The sequence below is a fragment of the Amphiura filiformis genome, chromosome 19 (genome assembly GCF_039555335.1).
Source record: "Amphiura filiformis chromosome 19, Afil_fr2py, whole genome shotgun sequence".
NCBI classification, from domain to species: Eukaryota; Metazoa; Echinodermata; class Ophiuroidea; order Amphilepidida; family Amphiuridae; genus Amphiura; species Amphiura filiformis.
In genome coordinates, this window is record NC_092646.1 from 40,768,529 (window position 1) to 40,795,045 (window position 26,517).

Genomic DNA, 26,517 nt, shown 5'->3' on the forward strand with positions numbered 1-26,517 from the left:
CAGATCTAATGTCTTAGAAAATATAAAAATCTCATTATTTGGTGGCATGATGGTGATTTGAGGATGTCACCAATGGAAAGAGCGCCCTCACATTACCCAAGATATGGATTTATCTCAAAATGTCCAAATTTCAAGTTAGATCGTTTTACCAAATCAGGGCCGCGCTGTAGAGGAGGTGTAGCGATCCCCCTATAGCAACATTACATGGAGGAGTCTGGCCCAATCGCCAATGAAAGAGAGATGGGCACTCCGATCACTGTTTATACAGTCTCCTTTACCTTTACTTTACCTTTAGTTTAAGTAAAATTTGAGTAGGATTCCATATAAAAATGGTCTGTAATAAAATATGTTCATATTTCATCCAGATCAGTTTGATCTGTGCTTTCTTATATTATAGCATTTTTAGCAATATCATATTTTCTTGGCATTTTTAAACTTCAAACAAATTACCAGCAACAATAAATGATCGATAGTCATCCATCATCTACCACAAATATGACATCTTAATTTGTCAGTGTCACTATTTAGGAGAGTAGGTGAACGTGACCAGAATTTGTCTTATTTACCATTAATATTTACTCAATTATTATTTTTACAGTTTACATTTAGTGGACACAAAGACTTGAACAGAATAAATCTTTTGTTAACCTCACAGGCTTGGTCCTATACCTGGGTCCTACACTCACATAAGTCAAATTTGTTTCTGTCTTTTAATATTAACCCTAACCCCCAGGGGCTTTTTGGCGACAGGAAGGGAAAGAAGGAAGGAATAAAGAGAGAAAACAGAGAAAGAAGTTGTTTGCTCTAGGTGGGATTCGAACCGAGACCCCTCGCATGCCAAGCACTGGGTCAGCGACACTTTGCCACAGGTCTTGGGCTTCGCTGGCCAGCAAAACCGTGCCTATATATCACTTTATCAGAGCAATTGCGTCATCACAAGACAAAAAAGAATGCTGATGCCTCTTTATACAAAGCAAGAGTACTTCATGATCAAATAATCTGGTACAATAATGACATAAAATTTAGAAATAAGTTGCTTATGTTTAAGAAGTGGAAAGATGCTGGTATAATGTACTTAAGTGATATTGTAATCAATAATCGTTTTATAACTCTTTTGAGCTAAGACAAATAGTTCGGTGTCCAAATGATGTTTTTAACTTGCATACATTACTGACAGCAATACCAAAAGAATGGAAAACGTTAATTTTAAATAATCATGTAGATTTCAACAAAACAAAGGGCAATGATCGATTATTTCAAGTTGGGAAAACCAAACTACACATTTCAAAGCTATCCACAAAACAAATATATAAACTTTTAATGCCATCAGAATGCGACCCAATTTATGCGTTAAATATTGGCAAGATCACTTCAATTGTAATACAAGTAAATCATCTTGGAGACAAATCTTCACTTTTAAAATAAAAAATAGAATTCAAACAAATTTGGACACTTTCAATATAACCTTTTATATAACCTAATACCGTGTAAGAAAAACCTATTGAAATGGAAGATTAGGAATTCGGACGAATGCTGTTTCTGCAATTGTCGTGAGGACTATGAACACTTTTTCATATCATGCAGGAAAAATACATCATTTTGGATTTTCTTTAAAGAATGCGTGTTAATTACGACACACACACATTTGAACGTGTCTCTAGAACATATTATTTATGGTTGGAACAAGAAAGACTCACATTTTGATTTTGTAAACCTGCTCTTAGTAGTAGTAAGAGTATGAGCGGCGTGAGCCGCGAATATTCTTACAAACTAGTAGCACCCACCACAATGCTCTTATAAGAAGGATATCCCTTACCGAAATGAAAGCCTTCATTAGGCAGTTATTAGGCAGTTAATACAGGCAGTCACTTGAAGCTGTTGATATATGAAGCTCTATATAGACCTGAAAGCACATAGGCAGTACCTAGACCTGTAAAATGGGCAAAATGAAGCACTATAGGCAGTTCGTAGACCTTCACCTTCAGCTCTAATTTAGGCAGTTCACCTCAAATGAAGCTCTAATTTAGGCAGTCGTCGACTTCAAAAGAAGCACTAATTTAGGCAGTTGACTGCCTAAAATGAAGCTCTAATTTAGGCAGTCAACAGTCTCTAATGAAGCTCAAATTGAGGCAGTCAAATGAAGCTCTAAATTAGGCAGTTGACTGCCTCAGATGAAGCTCTAATCCAAGCAGTTGCAGGGACATGCCTTTTGAGGAGAGTGAGAGCAATCACTCTAGCTGCTCTCCTTAAATCCGATATAGGAGAGTGATTTTTAGCTCTCCTTAGTTGACCATTTTCTCCTTACATTCTATTGCAAATGCACTATAAAACAGCTCTCCTTGAAGGCTCCATCGGACCTAAAACGTTCTCCTGCAATTCCAAAAGACACTCCTTGCCGTCGTCAACAGCCTCAAATAAAACGAAAGCTTGTGATTTTACAGGAAGATCGCTGGATGTCTCCCGATTTGCTGTGGAAACTTGTTTTCATGAATCAAGTACTTACTTTCCATTTTGGTTATTAATTATTGGGGAATGTTTGATTGTAGCATGCCCTCAGCTGACAATCAATCGACATGCCATAATTTCTTTCAATGAAGCCTCAAATCTCGCCAGGCAGCCAACATTAGGCAATTTGCAGTCTTTTTCTGGAAAACATGACATCTTTTCACCATATTTTTGTTCATTTTGACCCATTATTTGAGCCATGGTGTTCGAGAATCTGAAAAGCGGGGGGGTAGGGGTAGGAGCAACAAATTATTTTGATGATGCGTGAGATTTTACTCATTTTCCAGCGTTTTGCGTGAGATTTACTTAATACCTAGGAGTGAGATTATACTACCCTGGCGTGAGACCGTGAGAAAGTGACCCAATGCATGAGACTCACGGCCAATGCCTTTGTGCACCGCGTGCGAAACCAGGAGTTGAGTGTTTACAAACACAGGAATTTGAGGAGGTTAGACCCAAAAAGCAGTAATTTGAGCTTCTCAAAGTGGAGAACTCCAGGGTTAGGGCGTCTTTTCCGGCATTTCCTTCAATTCGAGGAGATCCATAATTGTATTTGTGCTAAGTTCTCCTCACACACCTCCTCACATTCCTGTGAAAACGTTTTGTATGTAAAGTGTGCACAGTTTAATACACTTCACACACTATGCTTTTCTGTCTCCTCGTTTAGACTGCGCTACGAGTATAGGTGTGAGAGTTGACAGCCCTGTTCCTGATTAAACACTAAATGATTTTGAGTTCCAAGCATAAATTGTACACCATATAATGACATGATAACACAAAGTAAAATGCAAAACTAAAATCCAAGGCCCGGACAATTTTGAACAATTATAAGTTTCAGTATAGGTGCCAACCCGGGCCCATCAGTACACCACATGCTATACTTTGCGGCATATTGTACCCCGGGATTGTACCACTATACTTCCGATCCCCAGCTTTAAGACGTATCAGTTATTGCCAATGATATTAATCCAATTTGCAGTTGCTAGAAAGCAAGGTTATCACAGAAAACTAATTTTGGATACATGCAAGTGCATACTGCAAAATTCAGCAGCCTGTGCACACATTATCTGTACATGCAGTTGATAAGCTTACAACAGTTATACTGCTTGCAATGCAACCCTGCAAACCCTTACCAAACATGAATGCCTATTTGGCATTCTGTAGCTATTCGCCAAGCCCTCGAGTGCTAAGGGTAGAGGTACTAGATGGTCACTAGCACTCAGTAGCTAATGAATGCCTATAGAGCTGGTTCACAGGCATTCCAAATGCCTTACAAGAATGCTACCGAATGCCTATTTACTCATTAAGCCCTCAATAAAGCTCAATACTATTTACTTAGGCATTCCTAAGCATTCATAACTTAGGCATTCCAAGTGGTTCTAGGATTAGGCGGTTTGCTATAGGCACTCGGTGGCATTCGGATAAGTCATAGGCATTCCACTGAAAAAATTTCTAAGTATTAGGCATTCGGTTAAATTGTTTTAAAGTAATAGGCATTCCACTGAAAAAAGTATTAGGCATTCGGTTTAAAAATTTCTAAGTAATAGGCATTCTGTTCAATTAGGCATTCTGCTATAGCCTTGACTAGCATTCCTTAGTGGTTGACCCAAGGGTCAAACAGGTGCATGATGGGAATATATTTCTAACTGCCACTTTTGAACTGGTGTGAATGCAGAGATGATGGAATCTTTATCCTTTCATGTTTCCAGCTTTATTATAGACCTTATTTTTCCACTTTTTACATTTGGGATGTTACATGACAATGCATATTATGTGGACAACATCATACATGTATACATGTGATCCATGTAGTTATCTTTGTGTGCAATAATATGCCACAATATGGATGGTGTATGTATAAAAGGTAAGCTTAAATATGACTAGATGTAATGTAGGCAGTTTCTTGAAATATGGAAGGAGAGGCTAGTTAGTATGTATATTGGGGCATTATTATTATTAATAATAATAGTGTATATTTATACCACGCACAAATATCCACTAAAAAGCACTCATATGGTGCAAGAAGAGCTCAAGCAAAGAGCATGAAACCTCAAACAATGAAACCAAACAACAGTGACAAATTACCGGTACATCATTATGTAGCTATAATTATTTTGTGTACGTACACTGATCCCAGAAATCAGGCTGTATTTGCAAATGAACTTCAACCTGATTTCAACCTCTGCATCCGGGCTCTGCATTGAATGTTGGTTGAAATCAGGTTGAAATTTCAACCTTGTATCAACGTTGAAATTTCAACATGATATCAACTAACTTTTAGGTTGAAGGGTTGAAATCAGGTTAGGTTGAAACTTCGATGTTGTTTCAGTATTGATACAACGTCGAAATCCTAACCTGTGCAGACTAGGATATGTTACTCAATTTATCAGTTATGAATTTGATGCAATTTAGTGGATCTTGCTGATGCCCATGGCTTCGGGACATGGCTATATACTTGCTGATATATTCAAGTTCAATTTGTGCATATTCTTAATCCTTACTCTCATAGAATTCCTACAGCAACCCTATAAGATTCAAGTTCAAGTGCTATTTTTGAAAAAAAAATACGGGAAATCATATGGAAAAGTATACTGTTACATCTTTGCGTTCACTCAATTGATGTGAATACTGAATTTTAAGCTGAATTTGCAATTAAAATGCCTCTGCCTCTGTCACAATGGATAAAAAATGGGAGTATATTAATTATGGGCTTACCATTTGCGATTTTCTGCAGTGCATTCCTATTCCTCACTTTTGTAGAATTGCTATAGCTATATTATTATTTATATCATGGTTCAAGTGCTATTATACAGGTGGTTGGAATACCTATAAGCGGTTGGAATGCATATAGGCGGTTGGAATGCCTATAGGCGGTTGGAATGCTTCCTAGGCAATTGGAAATTTCTTTGGCGGTTGGAGTGCTTCATAGGTGGTTGGAATGCCACTAAGTGGTTCGAGGGCCTAGCTCATTTACATATTTAGCCTCTGAGGAGGGCTTATGAACGCTTACGAACCACTTATAGCGGTTGAGGGCTTAGTAAGTGGTTCGAGTGCTAACCTGTAGGCGGTTGGAATGCTTCTGAAGCGGTTGGTATGCTTCCTAGCGGTTCCAATGCTTCCTAGGCGGTTGGAATGCTTCCCAAGCGGTTCGAATGCTTCCCAAGCGGTTCGAATGCTTCCTAGGTGGTTTAAATGCTAGGTGGTTTGAATGCCTCCTTAGTGGTTCAATGCCTCCCTAGTGGTTCGAGTGCTTAGCTCATTTACATATTTCGCCTCTGAGGAGGGCTTATGAACCGCTTATGAACCACTATAAGCGGTTGAGGGCTTAGAAACAGGCGGTTGAGTGCTAACAACCGCCTATTAGCTCAATGTTATAGTATTGGAGGCATTCACCATTTAGGCATTCATTAGCGGTTCTTTACCATTCAATGGAATGCCTAGTGAGTGCTTAGAGAATGCTAGTTTTTTAGGTAAGGGAACCTTTAATTTACCTGTGCATCAACAGGTGTATAATCATCTGTAGTATAAAATTCCCCATAAAGAATGAATGATTTGTGTGAAGAGACCATTAAAACACCACCATATCTAAAGAACAGCTTGTTGAATCCAACAGCAAATTTGAAATGGCAGTTGGTGATCATGTGACCAGGTCATGACTTATGCAAATTAGCTTCTGACTGTCTATTAGGTCTGACTGCCTATTAGAGCTTCATTTAGAGCTTCATTTTGATGATGAAAAAATCATAAGTATTAGAGCTTCATTTTGATTAGATATAAAATCAAAGTATTAGAGCTTCATATAGTGACTGCCTATTATAGACCTTCATATCTGTGTCAAGCTCTTTTGACTGCCTAAGTCACAGGCCTTCAACTGCCTAATTTTCCAGCAACTTCTTGTTGATAGTTTGATTAGGCAGTCATTTGTCTTCAACTGCCTATGAACTGCCTATTAACTGTCTATTAGGCAGTTGTGTTTGGTAAAAGGTGTGCTCTTAAGCGCGCTTCAGACTCCGAGTATTGTACGTACAATATTGTATGTACAATATGTACGTTATTTAATCTATTGCCATTCTATTTCCAGTAATGTTTAAGTTCTAACGAATGTTTGATGACGAAAAATCGAAAATATGTTACATACAATATCTAGCAGAAATATATTATCGATTTTACGTCATCAAACATTCGTTAGAACTTAAACATTACTGGAAATAGAATGGCAATAGATTAAATAACGTACATATTGTACATACAATATTGTACGTTAATAAAAAAGTCTGTATACTGCTTTATAGCCAGTTGTCCTGGTCTCAAACTTGTCATCAACTCCAATATGCGTATCTATAAACCTGTCACCAACTACAATTTCTTTGCCTTTGACAAGAATTGATCTACATCAAATAGTCTTTGTCTACATTGTAATGACAGGGCAGATAATTTGGTAATTTATTGAATGGGTCTGGGGGAGCAAGGTAGATGGTCATTGTATGTCTATGGACTGGGTTTGACAGGTTGTTGTTGTGTTGATTCCTTCCTATACATTGATTTTTCATTTTGGCCTTGCTTTCTTTCCTTCTTCCTTTTTTTCTTTCTTCATTGTTTTCTCTCCTATCTTTCTTTCTTACTTTCATTCTTTCTTCCTATGCATATCTTTCTTTCTTTCGTTCATTTCATCCTTCGTTTCTGTTTATATCTTTCTTGTTTTCCTTCTTTCTTTACTTTTTTCCTTCCTTTCAATTTTCTTTCTTTCTTTCCTTTCTTTTTCTTTCTTTCTTTCTTTCTTTCTTTCTTTCTTTCTTTCTTTCTTTCTTTCTTTCTTTCTTTCTTTCTTTCTTTCTTTCTTTCTTTCTTTCTTTCTTTCTTTCTTTCTTTCTTTCTTTCTTTCTTTCTTTCTTTCTTTCTTTCTTTCTTTCTTTCTTTCTTTCTTTCTTTCTTTCTTTCTTTCTTTCTTTCTTTCTTTCTTTCTTTCTTTCTTGATTGATTGATTGATTGATTGATTGAAAATCCCAAAATATTATTGATAATTTGGAAGAGTATCTTGGCTTTAACCAACTTCATATTATGATGTTTCAAACATCAGTCAAATATGGTAGGGGAGACCGGGGATGGACGTTACAAAATTCACATTTTGCCCCATATAATTCCAATGAAAGAACTCAAACACTCCATCTTGGGTCTGTGGTTAGCCCATTATGTTTACTAAAACTTGGGGCATACAAAACATGAAAACATCAAACAACTAATTAACTACTAATTAATTAATGAAGGTATTTTTGTAACAACTTACCCGCGATACCGGGTAAGTTGTTACACCATCTTGAGTAAGTTGTTACAATGTTACAAAATTTTATGGACCTTTTATATGCCTTTAGAAGCGTTTAGATCATTTTTATTCTATAATAAGTTCATTTATATTAAACTATGATGCTCTTATATTATGGTCAGCCGCTGCAACTCGCAAAGAATCACCATATTCCAACACACGTTGGGCAGCAGCTTCAAGTTACATTAAGAGGTGTTTTCCCCTCTCCATCTACCTTTTTCAGGTTCTTGGCATCATTACAGGAGAACAATTACAGCTCTAGGTAAAGCAAAATACATAGTAAACATATCGAAACATTTAAACCTGAAAATTGAACCAAAATTTAGTTCAACACATGTAAAATGTAATTGGGGTAGGTTGTTACATGGGGTAGGTTGTTATAGTGTAACAACTATCCCCATAGGGAGTTTTACACACATAAGCCATTATAACACAACCCTGGGGCAGAATTACAGGTCATGACTCTGGGATATATTAGTGACCTACACATACTATATTTACCATAACAAGCTAGCATAACGCACCTCCAGTTGTTGAAGCTATTACAATATTACAGTTTTGTCAGAAAGTTACTAGGGAAGGACAAAAAAAGTTTTTTTGACTTAACATTTTAGTAGAACAATGGAGAAAGCTCGTGATTGGCAGTATACCCAAGTGATGTGTAGGCAACATATGGATGTCAGTTAGCCTGCCCTCTCTTATTCCAGCTTGGCACACTGAGAGGTGTAACAACTTCCCCGTGTAACTTCCATCCCCGGTCTCCCCTACATATCTGTTGTCACTACTACTAATTGAAAGGTGGTCTCTGAATGATCTGCTTTAGTTTTGTATGTGAGGTGAAGGTCAGAGTAGTTGCCTTTGCAAATCCAAAATAATGGTATTGGTTTTACACCCACCTATGTTTACAACATCAATCTGTCTCAAAAATCTGTTATCGGTCAAGTATGTCACATATCTGTTGTCACTTACTACTAATTGAAAGTGTTCTTCTATAGAAAGTTCTCTTTAAAAGACACAATGCACAGTTCATATTGCATTGTACAATTTAAATATGGGAAATTATAGCACTGCTGGAAAAGGGTATGGTGTGCTACTAATTATAGCATCGTTTTCAGTTTACAAGGCCAAAATAAGATATAGTGAAACCAATATATTTACTCCTATACCAATGCTCTTTATTAATGAAGTAGAAAGATTGAATGAAATAACAACAAATGCAGAAAATGTGCCAACAATTATAAAAGAAAATCAAAATGTCTGGGATGAACTTAAGGTTCATTTGAATATACTGTAATAAGTTATACATAATGTTTTGATAATGTTAATTTACATGTCATGGCTTTTGAGCATAATATTGTGGAATAGCAAGTTTTTGAGCTTGATATATAAACTAAATAAAATAAAGGCGTTTCGCCAACCTCACTGAGGTATAAAGAGAAAAAAATTGCGTCATCACAAGACGATTTTCTTTCATGTCTTCTTTGTATTTTCATGTTGATAGTGCTCTGAATCGCCAGGTAAAGGTGCTTTATTAAGTATTGGTAATGTAATGTAATGTAATGTAATGTAATGTAATGTAATGTAATGTAATGTAATGTAATGTAATGTAATGTAATGTACATGTAATGTAATGTAATGTAATGTAATGTACATGTAATTTACTGTAAAGTCACATAATGTAATGTACAAATATAATGTAACTACTGTAATGTAATGTAATGTAATCTACTGTAATGTAATGTAATGTAATGTAATGTAATGTAATGTAATGTAATGTAATGTAATTTACTGAAGGCCCACCTCAGACCAAATTTGACCTAAATTTTGGTGGTTTTTGCAAGATGTGTGGACATCTCTGTATTGCTGTCCAATGCATTTACAATTCTCAATATGGACAAGTGGCAAATTTGAGCGCTTGTCTTTTCCCCCGGGGGGGGGGGGGCACTCAGCTATATTGGTGTACACATGCGTGAACAACGGTTTTAAAAACACCCCCTAAACAGGTTCTACCCTGTTTTTCAAAATCACCCCTTAACAGGTTTTTAGCGCACTTTCCCCAAAAAAAGTACCCCCTAAACAGGTTCTGGTCAAAATTGGACCCCTTAGCAGGTTTTTTATTAATATCAACAATACACTTTAATGGAGAGGGTCACAATGGCTAAAAAAGGAATTACAATGTACATATTCTTTTAAAATTCATCAGGTAAGAATTTATTTCAAATAGAAAGCAATATATCAAACTATGAAATCTGGTACTACTTAGGCTTTCCGAAAATTTACCCCCTTAACACGTTTTGCTGGTTACAAAAAAAACACCCCTTTTTGTTGAAAAACAGCGTTTTTAGACCCCTAAACACGGAACGCGCATTACGCGTTCGTCAGAAAAAAAGACCCCTTTTTACGCGTTTTTTTGTTCACGCATGTGTACACCAATGTAGCTGAGTGCCCCCCCCCCCCGGTCTTTTCCATTGGTTAGCTCACTGAAATAATTTACTCAGTTGCACTATTTACTCATAGACCTTGCAAACAGATCAAAACATGCAACATTCCAAAATTACATTTATTTTCTTGGCATTGCTGCAAAGAAACCAAACAATGTCACCCAGGCATGTATTTTTGTTTTTTAAATTATTGCCCATGAAATAGAATCAGTATTAATAATAAACCGACTTACTCTGAGCATAGAATTTATTGATATTTAATATGTATTTTTGTTTTTAATATTATTGCCCATGAAACAGAATCAGTATTAATAATAAACCAACTTATTCTGAGCATAGAATTTATTGATATTTAATATTAGGTATGTCACAGTGGCTGCACAATAATTCTGTCATACTGTGCACGCATACATAACAGTGAATCAAAAAGCGCGCGGATCAAAGTTGGCCAATTTTGAAAACATACATGTCAAAAAACGATTTCCTCGTTATGTTTCATTGATCACAATAATTTGTCTTTTTAATATATGGTAGGTGAAACATTTCCTAAATCACTATCAACTCCGCTTGAAATTAAACACTGCCTAGTTTAAGAGTTAAGACCTGTTTTATGAATTTTTTAGATCGTCCATAAATCAATAAATATAGGTCTCTCGAAATAGAGGACCTAGTACCACCGGTCTGAAATACCAGTGTTTGTTATCATGTATTTTTTTTCCTTGGACAATGAGTGAAACACTTCCCTATACCAATTGAAAACTCGGTGCACTTAGGCAATTAACTGCAGTTTCTTTATTCAACATCACAGCAGGTTCATATTTGACAAAATCATGCTGTATAAATAAAACATAAATAAAACATTGAAAAAAGTAAAAATTACATATGCCTAATTAACATAAGAATGGCATAAATATATAATTAGATGTAATTAGCTAATTTGCATAATTAATGACTTTTTGTGTATTTTTTGTTACCAAATGAAAGAACTTTGGGTACTTATGTGTGCAAAAAAACCGCATCCTCATATCATGTACGGTTCTCTGTTGGCATTATTTTTGCATATTAATTAGCTGGACTTTTAAGCTTTTATTTGTCTGCAGATTGGTCAAAATGGCCAAAATTGTATATTTGGTGGATTTATTACATTTATTCGAGGAGAGATTTTTTAATCTTGTTTTCTTTAACGAAGTCCGAAAGATATGCAATTAATCTGTAATACTTAAATCAATGCTACCTTTTCAAGTAAGTGTCCGAATAAGCATTACAAATCCCAAAATTACCATTTTGCCATTTATAGCAATTTGTGGCAGGTTTTCGCCCGATTTCCGGGTATCTTCAAGTTGACGTTACATCACTTTGCATTATCCGATTTCAATTCTGTTTTTTGTTTTTTGAAGCATTCATAACGATGATTCAATTAAAAGCGTCAAATAACATGTTTCTGCTGCGCTTATTTTTGGGGTGATATACCTATTAATATATAGAACTGTCTTTTTCATGCAGATGCATTAATATTTAAGTCACAAGATTTCTTCAATAGAATTATTAAATTTTATTAATTGAAAATGAAAAAAACAAATGACATATTAAACAAAGGATTTATTTGAATGCATATTTTATCTGATGGATTAATATGATCAGTAAACAAATGCCATTCAAATTTATAATTATGTTGATGAGTTTATGTTTTTAATTATTAGATGGAAATAAAATAAATGAATGAATAAATGAAATGAACAATCATCTCTGTTGTCCATAGTGGTCATTCAGCCACTTCGAGTAAACGCACTGCTACCCTCTACGCTTGAGTAACAGTGATATGGCTTGGGTAACTGGTACTATCGTTACCATGGCAACCTTGACCGAAAAAAATACTCCATTAATTAGTAAATATAGGTTAATGGCGGATTGTAGCCTGGAAAGCTTTTAATATCATTCAAGTTTCTTGAAATTTGATAAAAAATTGAAGTTGAAACCTACACGCAAGAGGTCAAATAGACAAAGAAATGTATGAACAATTGGAAATGAAACAAAAATTATTCCACAAAATCACAGGCAACAGGCAGTTAAAAATCACAACTTGTCAAATTTATTTATCTTTTTACTAACGTTTAAGATCATTGTATTAGTTTTGTTGATGATGTTGTTGTTGTTAGTTTTCTTCTTTCTTTTTCTGAAAAAAAGCTGTCCTCAGAGTGGACAAAAAAATGAAAGAGCAAAAAATGCAGTAATATTGATAATAATAAAAGAAATTCTGCATATTGTATATTTTTATACTAGATTAGACCTGAAAATGACCTTCAGTGAAAAAAGCTGAAGATGCTCAAATAAGCTGAAAAACAGCATGACATTGGTGTAAAATAGCTTAAATTCAGATGAAATTTGAAGGAAATATGGGTTATTCCTTCATGTAATTTTACACAAAATTAGGGTTAGGGTTAGGGTTAGAGTTAGGGTTAGTTTAGGGTTAGGATTAGGGTTAGGATTAGGGTTAGGGTTAGGATTAGGGTTATGATTAGGATTAGGATTAGGCTTAGGCTTAGGCTTAGGGTTAGGGTTAGGGTTAGGATTAGGGTTAGAGTTAGGATTAGATTACACGAAATAATTACATGAAGGATCGACCGAAATATGTAAATTTGAGCAACAAAAAAGCTGAAATCAGCTACAAGGCTGAAAAGTTTCAGATCTGCTAGATGTGTAGTAGATGGGGTTTTCTTAATTTTGCTTTGAGATAGGCAATATATAAGATAATTATTAAAAATATCAGTGTTATGATTAAGATCTCCATATGATCAAAATATTTCTTTACAAGTCATTTTTGTCCAACCACATACCAAATCTTCATTATTTCTGTTCATCTTAGACCATGCTCTGGTGATTTTGTAGCAACATATTGAAAATTAATTCTGAATGATTTTTATGGAAATATAGAATATTATATTGGAAGATGCATTCATGGGTGGAATCAGCTGATGGATCGAGTAATTTAATCAGAATGGTCAATTTTATTTTGAGAGGTCAGTAGAGCTAATGCCTTTAAATTCATTAAAGAATTTTGTAAAAATTTATTAATGAAAGGCACATTAATCATGAAAAGATCCATAAGGGGAAGTAAAATAAACTTCCTCGAAATTTGGTGACCCTTATCATTTGTTAATTTTTTACAAATTTACTCTTCATTTCATCTTTTCATCACAACAATTTTAAAAACAAATTAAGGGAGCAAATATGAAAAATAACAAAAACATTTGAAAATCTCCAAAAATCGGTGATGGCGGGGACAATATACATGTTATTTATTTTACCTGGCCTAACTGTGATCTTTCCATGCTTTGCTTTACTTAAGGGGGTACTACACCCCTGTCCAATTTTGTGAATATTTTTGCATTTTTCTCAAAAATTATAGCGAATTGGTAACAAGTAAGATATGTATATTATAGGGGCAAGGACTACAACTACTGCACTGAAAATTCAGCAACTCAAGACAAGTAGTTATTGATTTATTGATCAAAAATTGGTTTTCCCTCATTTTTGACTGTAACTCCACAACTGTTGTCTGTGCTGAAATAAAATTTCCAGTGCAGTAGTTGTAGTCCTTGCCCCTATAATATACATATCTTACTTGTCACTAATACGCTATGATTTTGAGAAAATCCAAAAATAACCACAAAATTGGACAGGGTGTAGTACCCTTAATGCTTTCTTCATTCACTTGCTTGTTAGTTTGTTCCTTCATTTGTCTGTCTGTTTGTTCCTTCATTTGTTTGTTCATTCATTCATTTTAATATTAATTTCATATTGTCACACCTCTTACATATTTATGAGTTAATGGTGTCAATTGATTGGTCAATTGCATATGACACAACAAAAATACATTCAGCTTCCATCAACTAATTAACATTTTCTGCTAGTTCCCTACAGCCTCAATCCTGGCATCAAAGTTTGGCGCCGGAATTAAAATGCATGTCAGAACCCTATTGAACTTAATATTTTCACAGCGATGATTCTTTCTAAAAATGAATCTTTTTTAGCTGTAACTTAGAACTTGATTTTGGAATGTTGGGTCAATGGAGAATGGCAAGTTATCATGTATTCATTTGAATTAATTAAGGTAAATGAATAATTGGCACCATTAGCACATAAATATGTAAGAGGTGTAATAAAACAAATACTATGGTTTATTATCAGGGAATTGGATCAAACTGTTTTCCCTCTGTTCTGGCTACGGGCCTATCACCCAGAATCTCCCCTCTAACCATAAAGTATTAAAAATGTATACTATTTCATTCACTGAATGTTAGCACTGTGTTACCTTATTCAGTTCTTTTAGTCATTTTACAAGATCGGGCTGTATTAATAAAACCCACATCTTTTGCGTTCAACCCATACATCTATAATTATGCTAATATTTGTTAGTACCATAGGTTTCTGTAACTTAGTTTTGGAGTGAAATTCTCTGAATTCTATGACATTGATATATACTTAATTAAATCCTACCTACATTTACGCATCATTCATACTCAGAACATGGTCCATTTATATTGACAATCATCTAAGAAGAGTACGTAAAAGATGTGAAACCATGGTTACATGTTTTTAAAACGCTAAAAGCTTCAAATTAATGCACATAGCATACTAGCAATATTTTAGCCAATTTGGCAAGGCAATCTTTGTAAATATTTGATTTTTATAATACAATGCATCTTCATATTTAGCTGAACTTGTCTTGTATCAAGCTTGGCTCCAGTTTCTTGAACCAACTGGGCTATTCCAGTTGAAATCCATACACCCCCTATAGAAGACATGACCTTGATCTTAAATTAGATTTCAAATGGTATTGCCCATTTCAGGTAACCCCATTTGAAATTCATACTCCAGGGAGGGGGGAGATTTAGGTCATGTTTGTATGGGGGTGTATGTGTTGCAAGTGGAAGAGCCCATTTATATTATTTGATCACAAAGTTACATATTTCAGTTGACTTGTTTCATGCCAGACCATAGAGAAAGTCTGTTCTTTCTGGGAACATGGAGTACCAGTTTGAAAATTGTCTGCAAGTGCAAAAATGATGGAAAATCTCCCCTGGCTTGGTCCAACAGCTATTGTGTGTTCATGACCACTGAATTAAAAGTTATTTTTGAGGAAGATCTTTAACACATTATAAATTAATTATACTTCACCATTTTCCATTTTTCTACCAATTTTTGCAATTTTCTTCTTTTCTTTTTCCCCCATCTTGATTATTATTTCATTTGATCTTTTGGAAAATAGGCTTGGATTGTGAACATGTAGCTATGTTTCATGCTTGCCTCAAGTTTGTTGAACCAATCGTTGTTAATTTGGAGTGATTGGTCACCAATTAGACTGCCATCTAGTCCAAACCACAACTTCAACTCAAACAAAACAAAATGGCTTCCAGCAAACTCGCTAATTGGCGCTCACACATACTTTTGAGAGTAAAAAATGTAGAAAACTTTCCAAATAATAGTTGCCAAGCTTGTTTACAAAACTCTACTGAATGCTTACAAAACCACCAAATACTTCTGAAACTTGTACTTCACTAGTCAACAATAGAGGAACAATCTGGAAAATATTTCTAATCGCGCCACCCCATGCTGCCCACTCTGCTTAAATAAAATGACCATTAACAAAAAACTTGGCTAAGTTATTTGCAAATCCTGATGAATGGCCAGAAACCTCAACTCTACAGAAGCCAATAATGTACAGACTTTTATAAAGACTTCTATTTCAAGAACAAAGCCTCTATTTATTTAACTTTTGGCATGCTTTCACCTGTAATTACCTAAGAATGCTAACAATTTTAAGCAAAACCAAATTTTAATTTGAGCTCCGGTTAAGACTGTTTTATCTAAATACGCAATAATAAATTGGGTGCTTATCGTCTTTGTGCCCAACAACCCCTGGATGCAGCTGCAGAACAAAAATGACAAATTACAACAAAATTGTGAGAAGTTTTGATGCATTTAAAAGTTTCAAGCCATTCAGTGGTGACACAGAAGGAACTTTTCTTGCAACCCTCCACTGATACATATCCTGCATCTCCACTTTGCAGCAGTCAAGTTAGCTCAATCGATAAGGCATTCGACTATGGTGCGAGAGGTTGCGGGTTCGAACCCTGGCGGTGGTAAAGTACGCTCTTGTGGAAAAATTGAGTTGCTTGAAATTCCCCTGGACAAGGAACTTACTGCTAATTGTCTTGTTGTAACCCGTACAAAACTCAGGGAGAGTGATTGCCATTTGTGGAATGTCTATGGTGTGCGCTCTTGAAGTAGCAAAGTCCCTGTGTTGTTGTTAAATGGTTTATGGAATGATGTGGGGCCGTATTGATCAACGACAACCTGTAAAGTGTGCTGAGGCTTGTGGATCAACGTCTAGGCATTGTGCCTGTGCGTAGCACACTATAAATCACTGCGCTTTTTTGTGCCTTGTCCCTTTCAATAAAATAATCAATATTCAGATGAAAAAAAGAAGAAAAAAGGATAAAACAATCCATAAGTTCACAAATTTAAAGAAAGTATATGTTTAACTTTCATCTCACTATTTCCCATGCATGACCAAGGGTCTGGTGCAAAAGAGGAAGGTGGGAAGAAAGTAAACAAGAGGTCACTCCTCAAACTTGAGCGAACGATTTGGCTCTCAGCCTTAATATAGGTACAAAGAGAAAAGAATTTTAGATTCCTTCTGACAAAGGCATCCATTGTATGAGCAGACTTCTTGGAGCTTGCGGCTAATCATGCTCATTTGGGCCGGTGGCATAAGCCAGGATAAGGCAATAGCCATTGACACTGAGTAACCCCACACTTTGACACAGTTGGACTATGGTGTGTGAAGTACAGCCTGGGAGTTGGGGTGTGTAAATATTGCATTATATGGTATACAATGAATTCCCAATGGGAAAATAGTGTTATTTTGATAATCAAAAATAGCTTTAATTGGTATTAGTTTTAGAGGAATATGATTCAAAGGATTCAGTATGATTGATCGTGTTAATATTTAGTGAATTTAATAACTTATTTGATCAGTTGAGTTTGAACTCAAACACACCAGTACCCTGAGGCGAGTTCCTTTCTTCTAAAGACCGACTTTGTACCAATGACTGCGACAAGATAATGAGAGCAAAGTACGTGAAGTAAAGGTTCATGCCTTTATTCACTGCAGGCATGTCGCAAGCGGGGTGCCTTTAGGTGGACGCTCCACTTTTTAGCACTTTTTTTTTTTTTTTTGCATTTTTTGCACTTTTATACACGTTTTTGCAGCTTCGCGTAACTTTTGGCATCCAATTTTTTTACCACCTTGTTACACGCCTGTTTCACAGGCGGAGTACACATCTCCTCCATCAGCATACCCAAGAGATCCCAAGTCTCTTTCAAAGTAAATTGGACCCGACTCCTCTGACAGCAAGGTACCTAGAATCAAGTTAGTGCAACTTTGCAAGAAGTGATGGTCAAAATTAAGTCGGCCATAGCTGGTGGCCATTCGCACCAAACTAGCTTAGTTCGTTTGGATTGCGATCCAAGACGCCTACTATCGCGAGCGCATCGGAGCACGTAGCACTTTTGCCGCGTCACGGGAGCAGTAAACGCTGCACGCCTGTGATACTGGCGTCGCATAAAATGTGTGGAACTATGGCCGACAGTGAGGTTTAGGAATGTGTAACGTCGGATTTGTGTATACTCTGGTATGTCATGAAACAAGTTTGAGCACCCAGAGTGACCTTAGACTACTGTTGTAGAAACAAATTTGACCTGACTTGAAATTCTCTTGGACAAAGAAGCTGCTGTTTATCATCCTAGTATACCTGTATGAAATATGGGTGAACTGATTCTGGCTGTGACGGTTTATTGTGGGTTGTCTAAGATGTACACTTCTTAGCTGTAAGTCTCTGATTTGTTGCCGAACCCTAATGCCCCAAGGGCTTTTTGGCAACAGGAAGGGAAAGAAGGAAGGAATAAAGAGAGAAAACAAAGAAAGAAGTTGTTTGCTCTGGGTGGGATTCGAACCCGAGACCCCTCGCATGCCAAGCACTAGGTTGGCGGCACTTAGCCACAGGTCTTGCATTGACCTGGCCAGCAAAAGCGTGCCTATATATCACTAAGGGCGATTGTGTCATCACATCTGGTGGGATGCATGCACAAACAGTACATATATCGAGTAGTATTGTAGTACCTGGCAGTGTTAGAGTTAATGTTTTATGGAGTGGTTTGGGGGACAATGATCATGGTGATTAGCCACAATCTATGAAGTGAGACTGCAGAGGTCTTGTTGACTTGGCATATAGTGCACTATCACTCACATTTGTTTGTTTGTTTGTTTGTTTGTTTGTTTGTTTGTTTGAGGGCAAACAAGACTTACTTTGACAATTAATCCCAGTATATCCTGGTGCACAGGATCCAGATGGGCATTCTCCTGTGTCCTTCCTGCAAACTGCTCCATTAGCACAATGACATTGCTGACTACACATAGGTCCATAGGTGCCATCTGGACAGTCTGTAACAAAACAAAGAAAACAAATTAAAACATTTAAACATTATAAATTATCTTTGGGTAGAGATGAGGGAAGAGTCACTCACTGATTTTCGGGGGCCGAGGGCCTTGGGCCCTCCTTATTTCGAGCCCTGTGAATTTCAGTATTGAGCACAATGCATTATAACCTTCCAGAAAAAAATTTAAATGCACTGAGTTTATGTAAAGGGTATAAAATGTTTTAATAAAATTTAGAAAGAAAACATTGTTTAAAACTTACTGCAAAACATTTTAACCACAGGCCTTCAATTTGAAGGCCTGTATTTTAACAGAATGTAATGAAACGATGACGAATTATTTTGCACAAATGTTTACCAAAAATTATTTTGTGATAACATTTTGACAACATCTTAAAAAAATGATGTTGTAGTGTTTTTTATATAAAATGTTTTAAAAATGTTTTATTTTTAAAAATGGTTATTGTTTACTTTGAAAAAAGGTGTTTTTACTTATTGTGCGATTTAAAGGAAAAAAATGTTTCACTTTTTATGATTTTAGCAATTGGCTGTAAAAAAAGTATTAGATTCCATCTAATTTAAAAAATATGTTTGGATTAAATAAGTATGGCAATTGGTCTTTGAGAATCCAGAAGTAAAATGTTAATATAACCCATCATACGCTTGTGTCAGTGCATGGTTGAAGGTTATTCTCAGCCTCATGTAACGCGTGTTACCGAAACAGACTATTATAAATTTATTTTGCTTAATATATGGTTTCCATTAATACCACTTAGAATTTTCCTTCTCCTAGTAAGGCCTTATGTAAAAGCCATGCACAATGCAATAAATTCCTATCCACTACTTCACAGTGCGCTGTCAAAAACTGTAACGCGTGTTACTTGTAATGCGTGTTACCACTGAAACGCGTATTACCATATTCCATACAATGCTAACAATGACTGTAAAGCCCACTTTTACCATTGTAATTTGAATTGAGGGTGGTGTTACAGTGCATTAACATCCTATTCACTGTTGGTAACCCATGCTTTTTTATAGAAAGGGTGGGTTTGAAGGGTCCACAAAATGCTTAAAAGGGTGGGTTTGAAAAATGTCTGGTTAAAATGCTTGCCCAAATATAAAGCGTGGTCACTGATAAAAAGGGTGGGTTTAGAAATCAACAATTGCAATTTCAAAGCTTACTGTAACTTCCAATTGAATGACACTAAATGAAACAAAAGAAATATTGAAATTCCATTCTGTTTGGCCATTTAAAATTTATGTAATTCTCTTTGGATGCAAATCTGCACCGCCTGGACCACCATAACCACTTATCTATGATCAGTAATCACGCTTAGAAAAGGTGGGTTTCGGAGTTTTGGTATAAAGGATATAAAATAAAAAGGGTGGGTTTGTATCACCACTGCCAACTATGCATGTTGAGGGCATGCATTTCATAGAGATTGTGGATGGCCAAGCAGTGGCATCCATCACCACAGAAGCCGCAGACCAAGATGAGGATGTTGATGATGTAGTATGGAGAGTATTGATGGAGTGGAGCCTCTTCCAGAAGATGTACCAGATTGCTCAACTGATGAGTCACAGAAAGATACCTTGAGACAATCTAACACTAGTGTAAATCATGACAAAATATATGTCGGAAGCTGGTTTCTTGTTGAATATGATGGAGCATATTTCCCTGGTGAAGTGTTGGAAGAAGGGGACGAAGATGACTTTTTAATTTCAGTAATGCATAGTGCTGGAAAGAATTGGAAGTGGCCAAGTGAAAAAGACATCACATTTTATTGTAGGGAGAAGATAATTAGGGAACTTGGGAACCAGTGGTAGAAAATAATTGGGGACACTACAAATTCCATGACCTGTAACATGTTGTAAGAAAGAAAAATTGGTATTGGGTCTAAACTATACTTTTTTTATCAACTGAAATGATGTTAACTGGGATTGGTTAATAATTTCAGCATGTTTTTACTTTACAACTGAAGTAGTGTATCATCAATGTTTGGAAATGTTGAAAGATGTATTATTATGTTAGTCTTATTTGGCCAGACAAAGTGTAATGCGTGTTACCGTAACGCGTGTTACCGACTCTTTTACTATTTACTAAAAAAGTTTAACCTGCACTGTTGTTATAAATAAATTATAATAAACCTCAGCACAATACTTGATTACAGTAAAAAGGTTTTTTTTTGCAGACTTGTTAGTTTGAGGACAAAGTTGAGAATAAGTTTGTGGGTTTTTTTGCTTGTCCACCGAGTGTAATGCGTGTTACCGACATTCGCAGAACTACCTCATTCACATGAGTTGATCTTTCACCTTTGTGTGAACATGAGAATTAAGCCTTAGGTGGTAGGTGTTAAAATACAAAAGATGGATACAAAATTCAAAATACTATTTTAACTAGAGACTGCAAAACAAAGGTGGATGCACTAAAGTGTAACGCGTGTTACCGTGGAAATGCCCATTTATGTTTGCTGGGAAGCTGGCAATATGAACTAGGAATGAGTAGAACTATACTAGTAAAGCAATGCAAAAACAAGATGGTGCCATCATGTTGATATCGCTTTTATTCGTCAGTGATAAAAGACAACTCTTGACGATTATACTATTACATGATCTATTTTACTCTTAACCCTAACCCCCTAAGGGCTTTTCGGCGATGGGAAGGGAAAGAAGGAAAGAATAAAGAGAGAAAAGAAGGAAAGAAGTTGTTTGCTCTGGGTGGGATTCGAACCCGAGACCCCTCGCATGCCAAGCACTCAGTCGGCGACACTTTGCCACGGGTCTTGGGCTTCGCTGGCCAGCGAAACCGTGCCTATATATCACTTAGGGCGATTAAGCGTCATCACACCACGTGGGATGCATGCACGAACAGCGCATATATCAAGTAGTATTTTGTAGTATTCAGGCGGGTTAGGGTTAAGGAAGCCTATACTGAGTTTCGATAGTGGTAACCTAACCCTAACCCCTAAGGGCTTTTTGGCGACGGAAGGGAAAGAAGGAAAGAATAAAGAGAGAAAAGAAGGAAAGAAGTTGTTTGCTCTGGGTGGGATTCGAACCCGAGACCCCTCGCATGCCAAGCACTCGGTCGGCGACACTTTGCCACGGGTCTTGGGCTTCGCTGGCCAGCGAAACCGTGCCTATATATCACTTAGGGCGATTGCGTCATCACACAACGTGGGATGCATGCACAAACAGCGCATATATCAAGTAGTATTTTGTAGTATTCAGGCGGGTTAGGGTTAAGGGATCAGATAGCAATGTTTGCACAGTATTTTTGTGGGACATGAGAACACATCAGACATATCAAATTGCATTCTAAATATGAGGAATGTCCTTCTGATATCAAATAATTTGATTTTTTGAAATTTGTGATATAATTCAAATTTTATGGCAAGTTGTTAAAAATGTTTTTGATTTTTGATATTTAACAGCCCTCGAAGTAAACTATATAAATCTAATGATACATGTATGTACTTAAAGTGTATGCAGCTGGGAGGAAAAGCCACCCATCATTTTCATCAAAAAAGACATCAAATTTTTAGGTATGTCTGATGTGCTCTCATGTCCCACAAAAAATACTGTGCAAACATGGCTATTCGTTCCCTTAACCCACTGAGCACTACCTGCCGATCTAACATTGCCTCTGATTGGTTAATTACATGATATTTTCACTTTAATCACCAATCAGAATGGAGCTTTGCAAATAATTCACCCAATTTTTTTGCATCAGGTGAAATTATTCTAACAATGTTGCTGATTGGGCCATTTGATAATGAAAACTTCTTTTTGGCCAATCAGCAGGTAGTTCTCATGGAGTTAACTAAATCCTCAACATCAAATTTTGACACAGCCAATTTTAATTAGTCCCATTATTGTCACTGCATGGTGCATATTAAACATGTAATTTTATATGTAGATTTGTGCTAATATGTACATGTACACATCTGTTAAAATGACATCGTCAAGAATTAAATACTAAATACAAATTGTAAATGTCACTAATTTTTACATCTTTTCATTATAAATCTCGGCCAATGCCAAACCAATTACTAGATGATATTTGTACAAATGCTGCCTTGCTTTATTGTTAGATTCATGGAATCAACACAATAGGTTTATTAAATTATTAATAGGTTTTTAGCAAGACCTTTCATCATGATAAAATAAAACATGTTAAAATGCAATATGTTTGATTCCACAGGGGAATGGGAAACAAAATGCTAAATATATAATTTTGGTTTTTTTTATTTATTTGTTTGTTTGTTCATTTGTTGATTGATTGATTGATTGATTGATCATTTAAATTGTGTGATTGATTGATTGATTGATTGATTGATCAACATGTTTGATTGATATCGATTGATTTATCATATAATTTGTTTGTTTGCTAGTTTGTTAATTTTATTAATTTAACTATTATCCATTACCCCATTTGACCAAATTAGCACCCCCCCTCCTCTATGACCCCTAATTAGTGCCCCTGTAAACCTTTTAGGGTTCATACCACTAAATCCGCCTGTGAAGCGGTTTCCGGCAAAAGTTTATCACACCTATAGTCCCAACTTTGCATACAAATGGTGCAAAATCGGTGCAATATTAACAATTTTAGTGTTGAAAATCGTGTTTTACTAGAACTTGTGAATGTGGTCTCTACTAATTTGAAAATAAAATGCAAAAATTTGAGTGATGTTTACGATGATGAGCGCATGAACACACGAGATCAAAACGCGGTTAACAGTCGGACGTTAACACAGGAAAATCTGGCCTTTTTATATAGCGCTAATTTTCTCAAAAATTAGATGGAAAATGTTGTGTCATTTTCAGATATGCTATGCAGAATTTTGTTCTGATTAAGATGATATCAAATACATATTTCAAAACTAGAGGTAACTTGACTTATGGCCTAAAACGTGACCCCTATTTTGCACGTAAAGTCTATGGAAAAGCACCCTTTTTAATTTGCAATTTTAGAATGAAAAAATGGTAAAGAATGCTAGTTGCAGTACAGCAAAAACATATCACCACTGAGTTGCACTAGCAGTGACATTGGGCTATTCCATTTAAAATCCACACTACCCCTGTGGAAGATTTTGAAAATATAAACTACAGGGGGAGCATGAATTTCAAATGGAATTCTCATAGGTTAAGTATGAAATTCAAGTGGAGCTGCCTAATGTGTTCATTCCACTCGAAATTCATCCTCCCCCGTAGAAGATATATCCAAAATCGTGGATTTTAAATGGAATAGCCCCCATTTTCACGGGTAGGCCTATTATTGCTATTTTCTTGAAAATTTGTCCAGTTGGACTTTCAAATATGATACAAACTACAAACTGACCGCCATCTTACAAGTTGACTGACCGCTATGATGTAACACTGACTTCCTTTCATTGCATGTCAAAATTACAATCCAAATCTGACGTGTCAATTTGAAGGGTTCAATTATAGCATATGGATATAATTCAGATGAGTTTTTAATTGCCACATTTAATGTCAAAGGCAAATATTGACTAAATAATTGGAGAGGTTGGATAAGGAAAACCAAAGAGTTTAGAATAGGAGAGCTTGGAATCGGCCATGTTTGCATGCTGCTGTCATTACTTTGCTATGTACCTGCCAAATTTGGATTCAAAGTGTCTGTAATTGTAATGACGTATATATAAGGCTAAAAAGTTTTATTCCCATAGGTGGCCTGAAAACAAAAATGCAAAATGTTTTCTTATATATTTTTAATGATTTATGGTAACAAATGCATCAAATCACAAATATTTAATGTCAAATTAATGCTGATTAGTTTTAGGAAAATTGTAAGTTGATTTCCATAGGATTTATTGATTTCATATTGCTTGTAGAAGAAAATACACAAGAAAAAAATCTTTTGAACAAATTTGTTCAATCATTTTTCTGCTAGAAATATAATTTTTTGAGATTTCTCAAATAAGAAAACCTGAAATGCAGTAAAATTGATCCAAAACTGAAAAGCACAAAACAAACATTCTTTTGCTTAATTACAAAAAAGGAGTGGAACAATGTATAGAGATAACACTTACAAAATGAGTTACTTTCAATTTTATGAAATAAGCATTTTGATTAAATTTATTTATGCTTTTTAATTACTTCATGAGAGAAGGTAGTCATAATATCTGATACATAATAGAGACATTGCGATTTTCCAAACGCAGCACGTAGCACGTGACGTTTTTTGCGTGCGCTTTTTGCGTCTTGTTAATACGGTGTTGAATATTGCTAGTCTCGGTTCCAGACTGGATTGTGCTCATTCGTTACGAAGGAGAACAAGAAAGCCAAAATAAAGACTATAATATTTGATCTAATCTAACAGTTTCTAATCTAGGTCGATAGAGGGCATAGTGATGGAAATATAACAGTCCCGATAACAGTAAGCTGAGTCTATGCCTGATTCAAACAGGCCGCTTTTGATTTTGACTAAAATTTTGACCAACATGCTGATTAAACTTAATTGTTTTTTGTGCTCCTCAAATATTATAGTTGCCCAAAAACATATATTTTGGTAGATTAAAGATCACTTCATACATACATCATGACTTTACTTTCAAAATAAGACTTTTTCGTCCTGAAAATTGGGCGCGTTGCATGGACTTAGACATGATATGAGGTAAAATCAGCATATTTCAACGTAGCATCTGCGTTTTTTATTCTACGTTGGATCCAAAATGGGAAATCGCAATGTAATTTTTTTAACGCAAAGTATCACACACATTTCAATGGGCAATCTCTGCGTGTGAATATTATGCTTAAATTTAGTCCATTTTAACACATCGCTGTACCTTTTTATTATAATGATTTGTTAAAAAAAAAAAGGATCATAATAATAATTAGACTTTCCTTCATATGTTCATTATCTTTGACTGTCTTTAATATATTGTGAAATTGACAAATTTTGTGCATTTTCAACGATGTATCTACGTCGATTTCGACCGTGGAATATCTTCAAAAATAGCTAAATACGTGACCTCGCTTCGATACAGGAGAGTGGTTTTGAATAGATCAACGTACTACCGATGGCTACGTTTGGAAATCGCAATGTCTCTATTATGTGCCCATCCACCACAAACTGGTCGTAAAGTCAGCATTTACCATTTTGAGATACAATCAAAAACAATATATGGATGTCTATGTAAAATATATAAGAAATTTGACCTTTGATGAACCATAACTTCACTTCCAGATGTCAGATGAAGCTGGTTGAGGTGTCATTCTAAAGCTGAAAGTACATTGTTACAAAATCTGCAATAAACAGAAAATGGTCTAGAGCTGACTTTACTACCACTTCGTGGTGGATGGTCACATATGTGACACGATCTGGTGCATGGGGGCCAAAGGAAGCATTTTTGAAAAAGAAAATTGTTTGATTGGCGTAAGAAGAAAAAAAAATTAGGGTAGGTCGGTTGGCATTTTTTTTTAAAATTTTTTTTACACACATTTTAAGCTGAAAATCGCATATTTTTCTTCTTTTTTTGATTTTTTTATTCATTTTTTGCAAAAAGTCTAGGGTCGGGCCTATTTTAAGGGTCGGTCGGGTTACGCCAATCAAACAATTTTTTAGGCCTTAACTGTAATTATTACATTATCATTATACTGAAAACATCAAAGGTCTAGCATACGTGGTTATAAAGTTATGAAGTTTTTTGATGTCTATTTTCTTATATATTTTATTGTTTTTTACTCCATATTTTACCTTTATCTCAGTTTCAAATCTGCCGCCTCTTGCCT

General features: G+C 35.6%; 1 protein-coding gene across 1 annotated transcript in view; it reads right to left on the minus strand.

The window, feature by feature from the left end:
- The window catches only part of LOC140141304 (phosphatidylinositol phosphatase PTPRQ-like), a 177,717-nt gene that overhangs the window by 52,406 nt on the left and 98,794 nt on the right, over positions 1 to 26,517 (minus strand). The window contains exon 6 of the mRNA XM_072163131.1: positions 18,638 to 18,772. Within this exon, the coding sequence (XP_072019232.1) occupies positions 18,638 to 18,772 (135 nt within the window). The remainder of the gene's footprint in view (positions 1 to 18,637; positions 18,773 to 26,517) is intronic.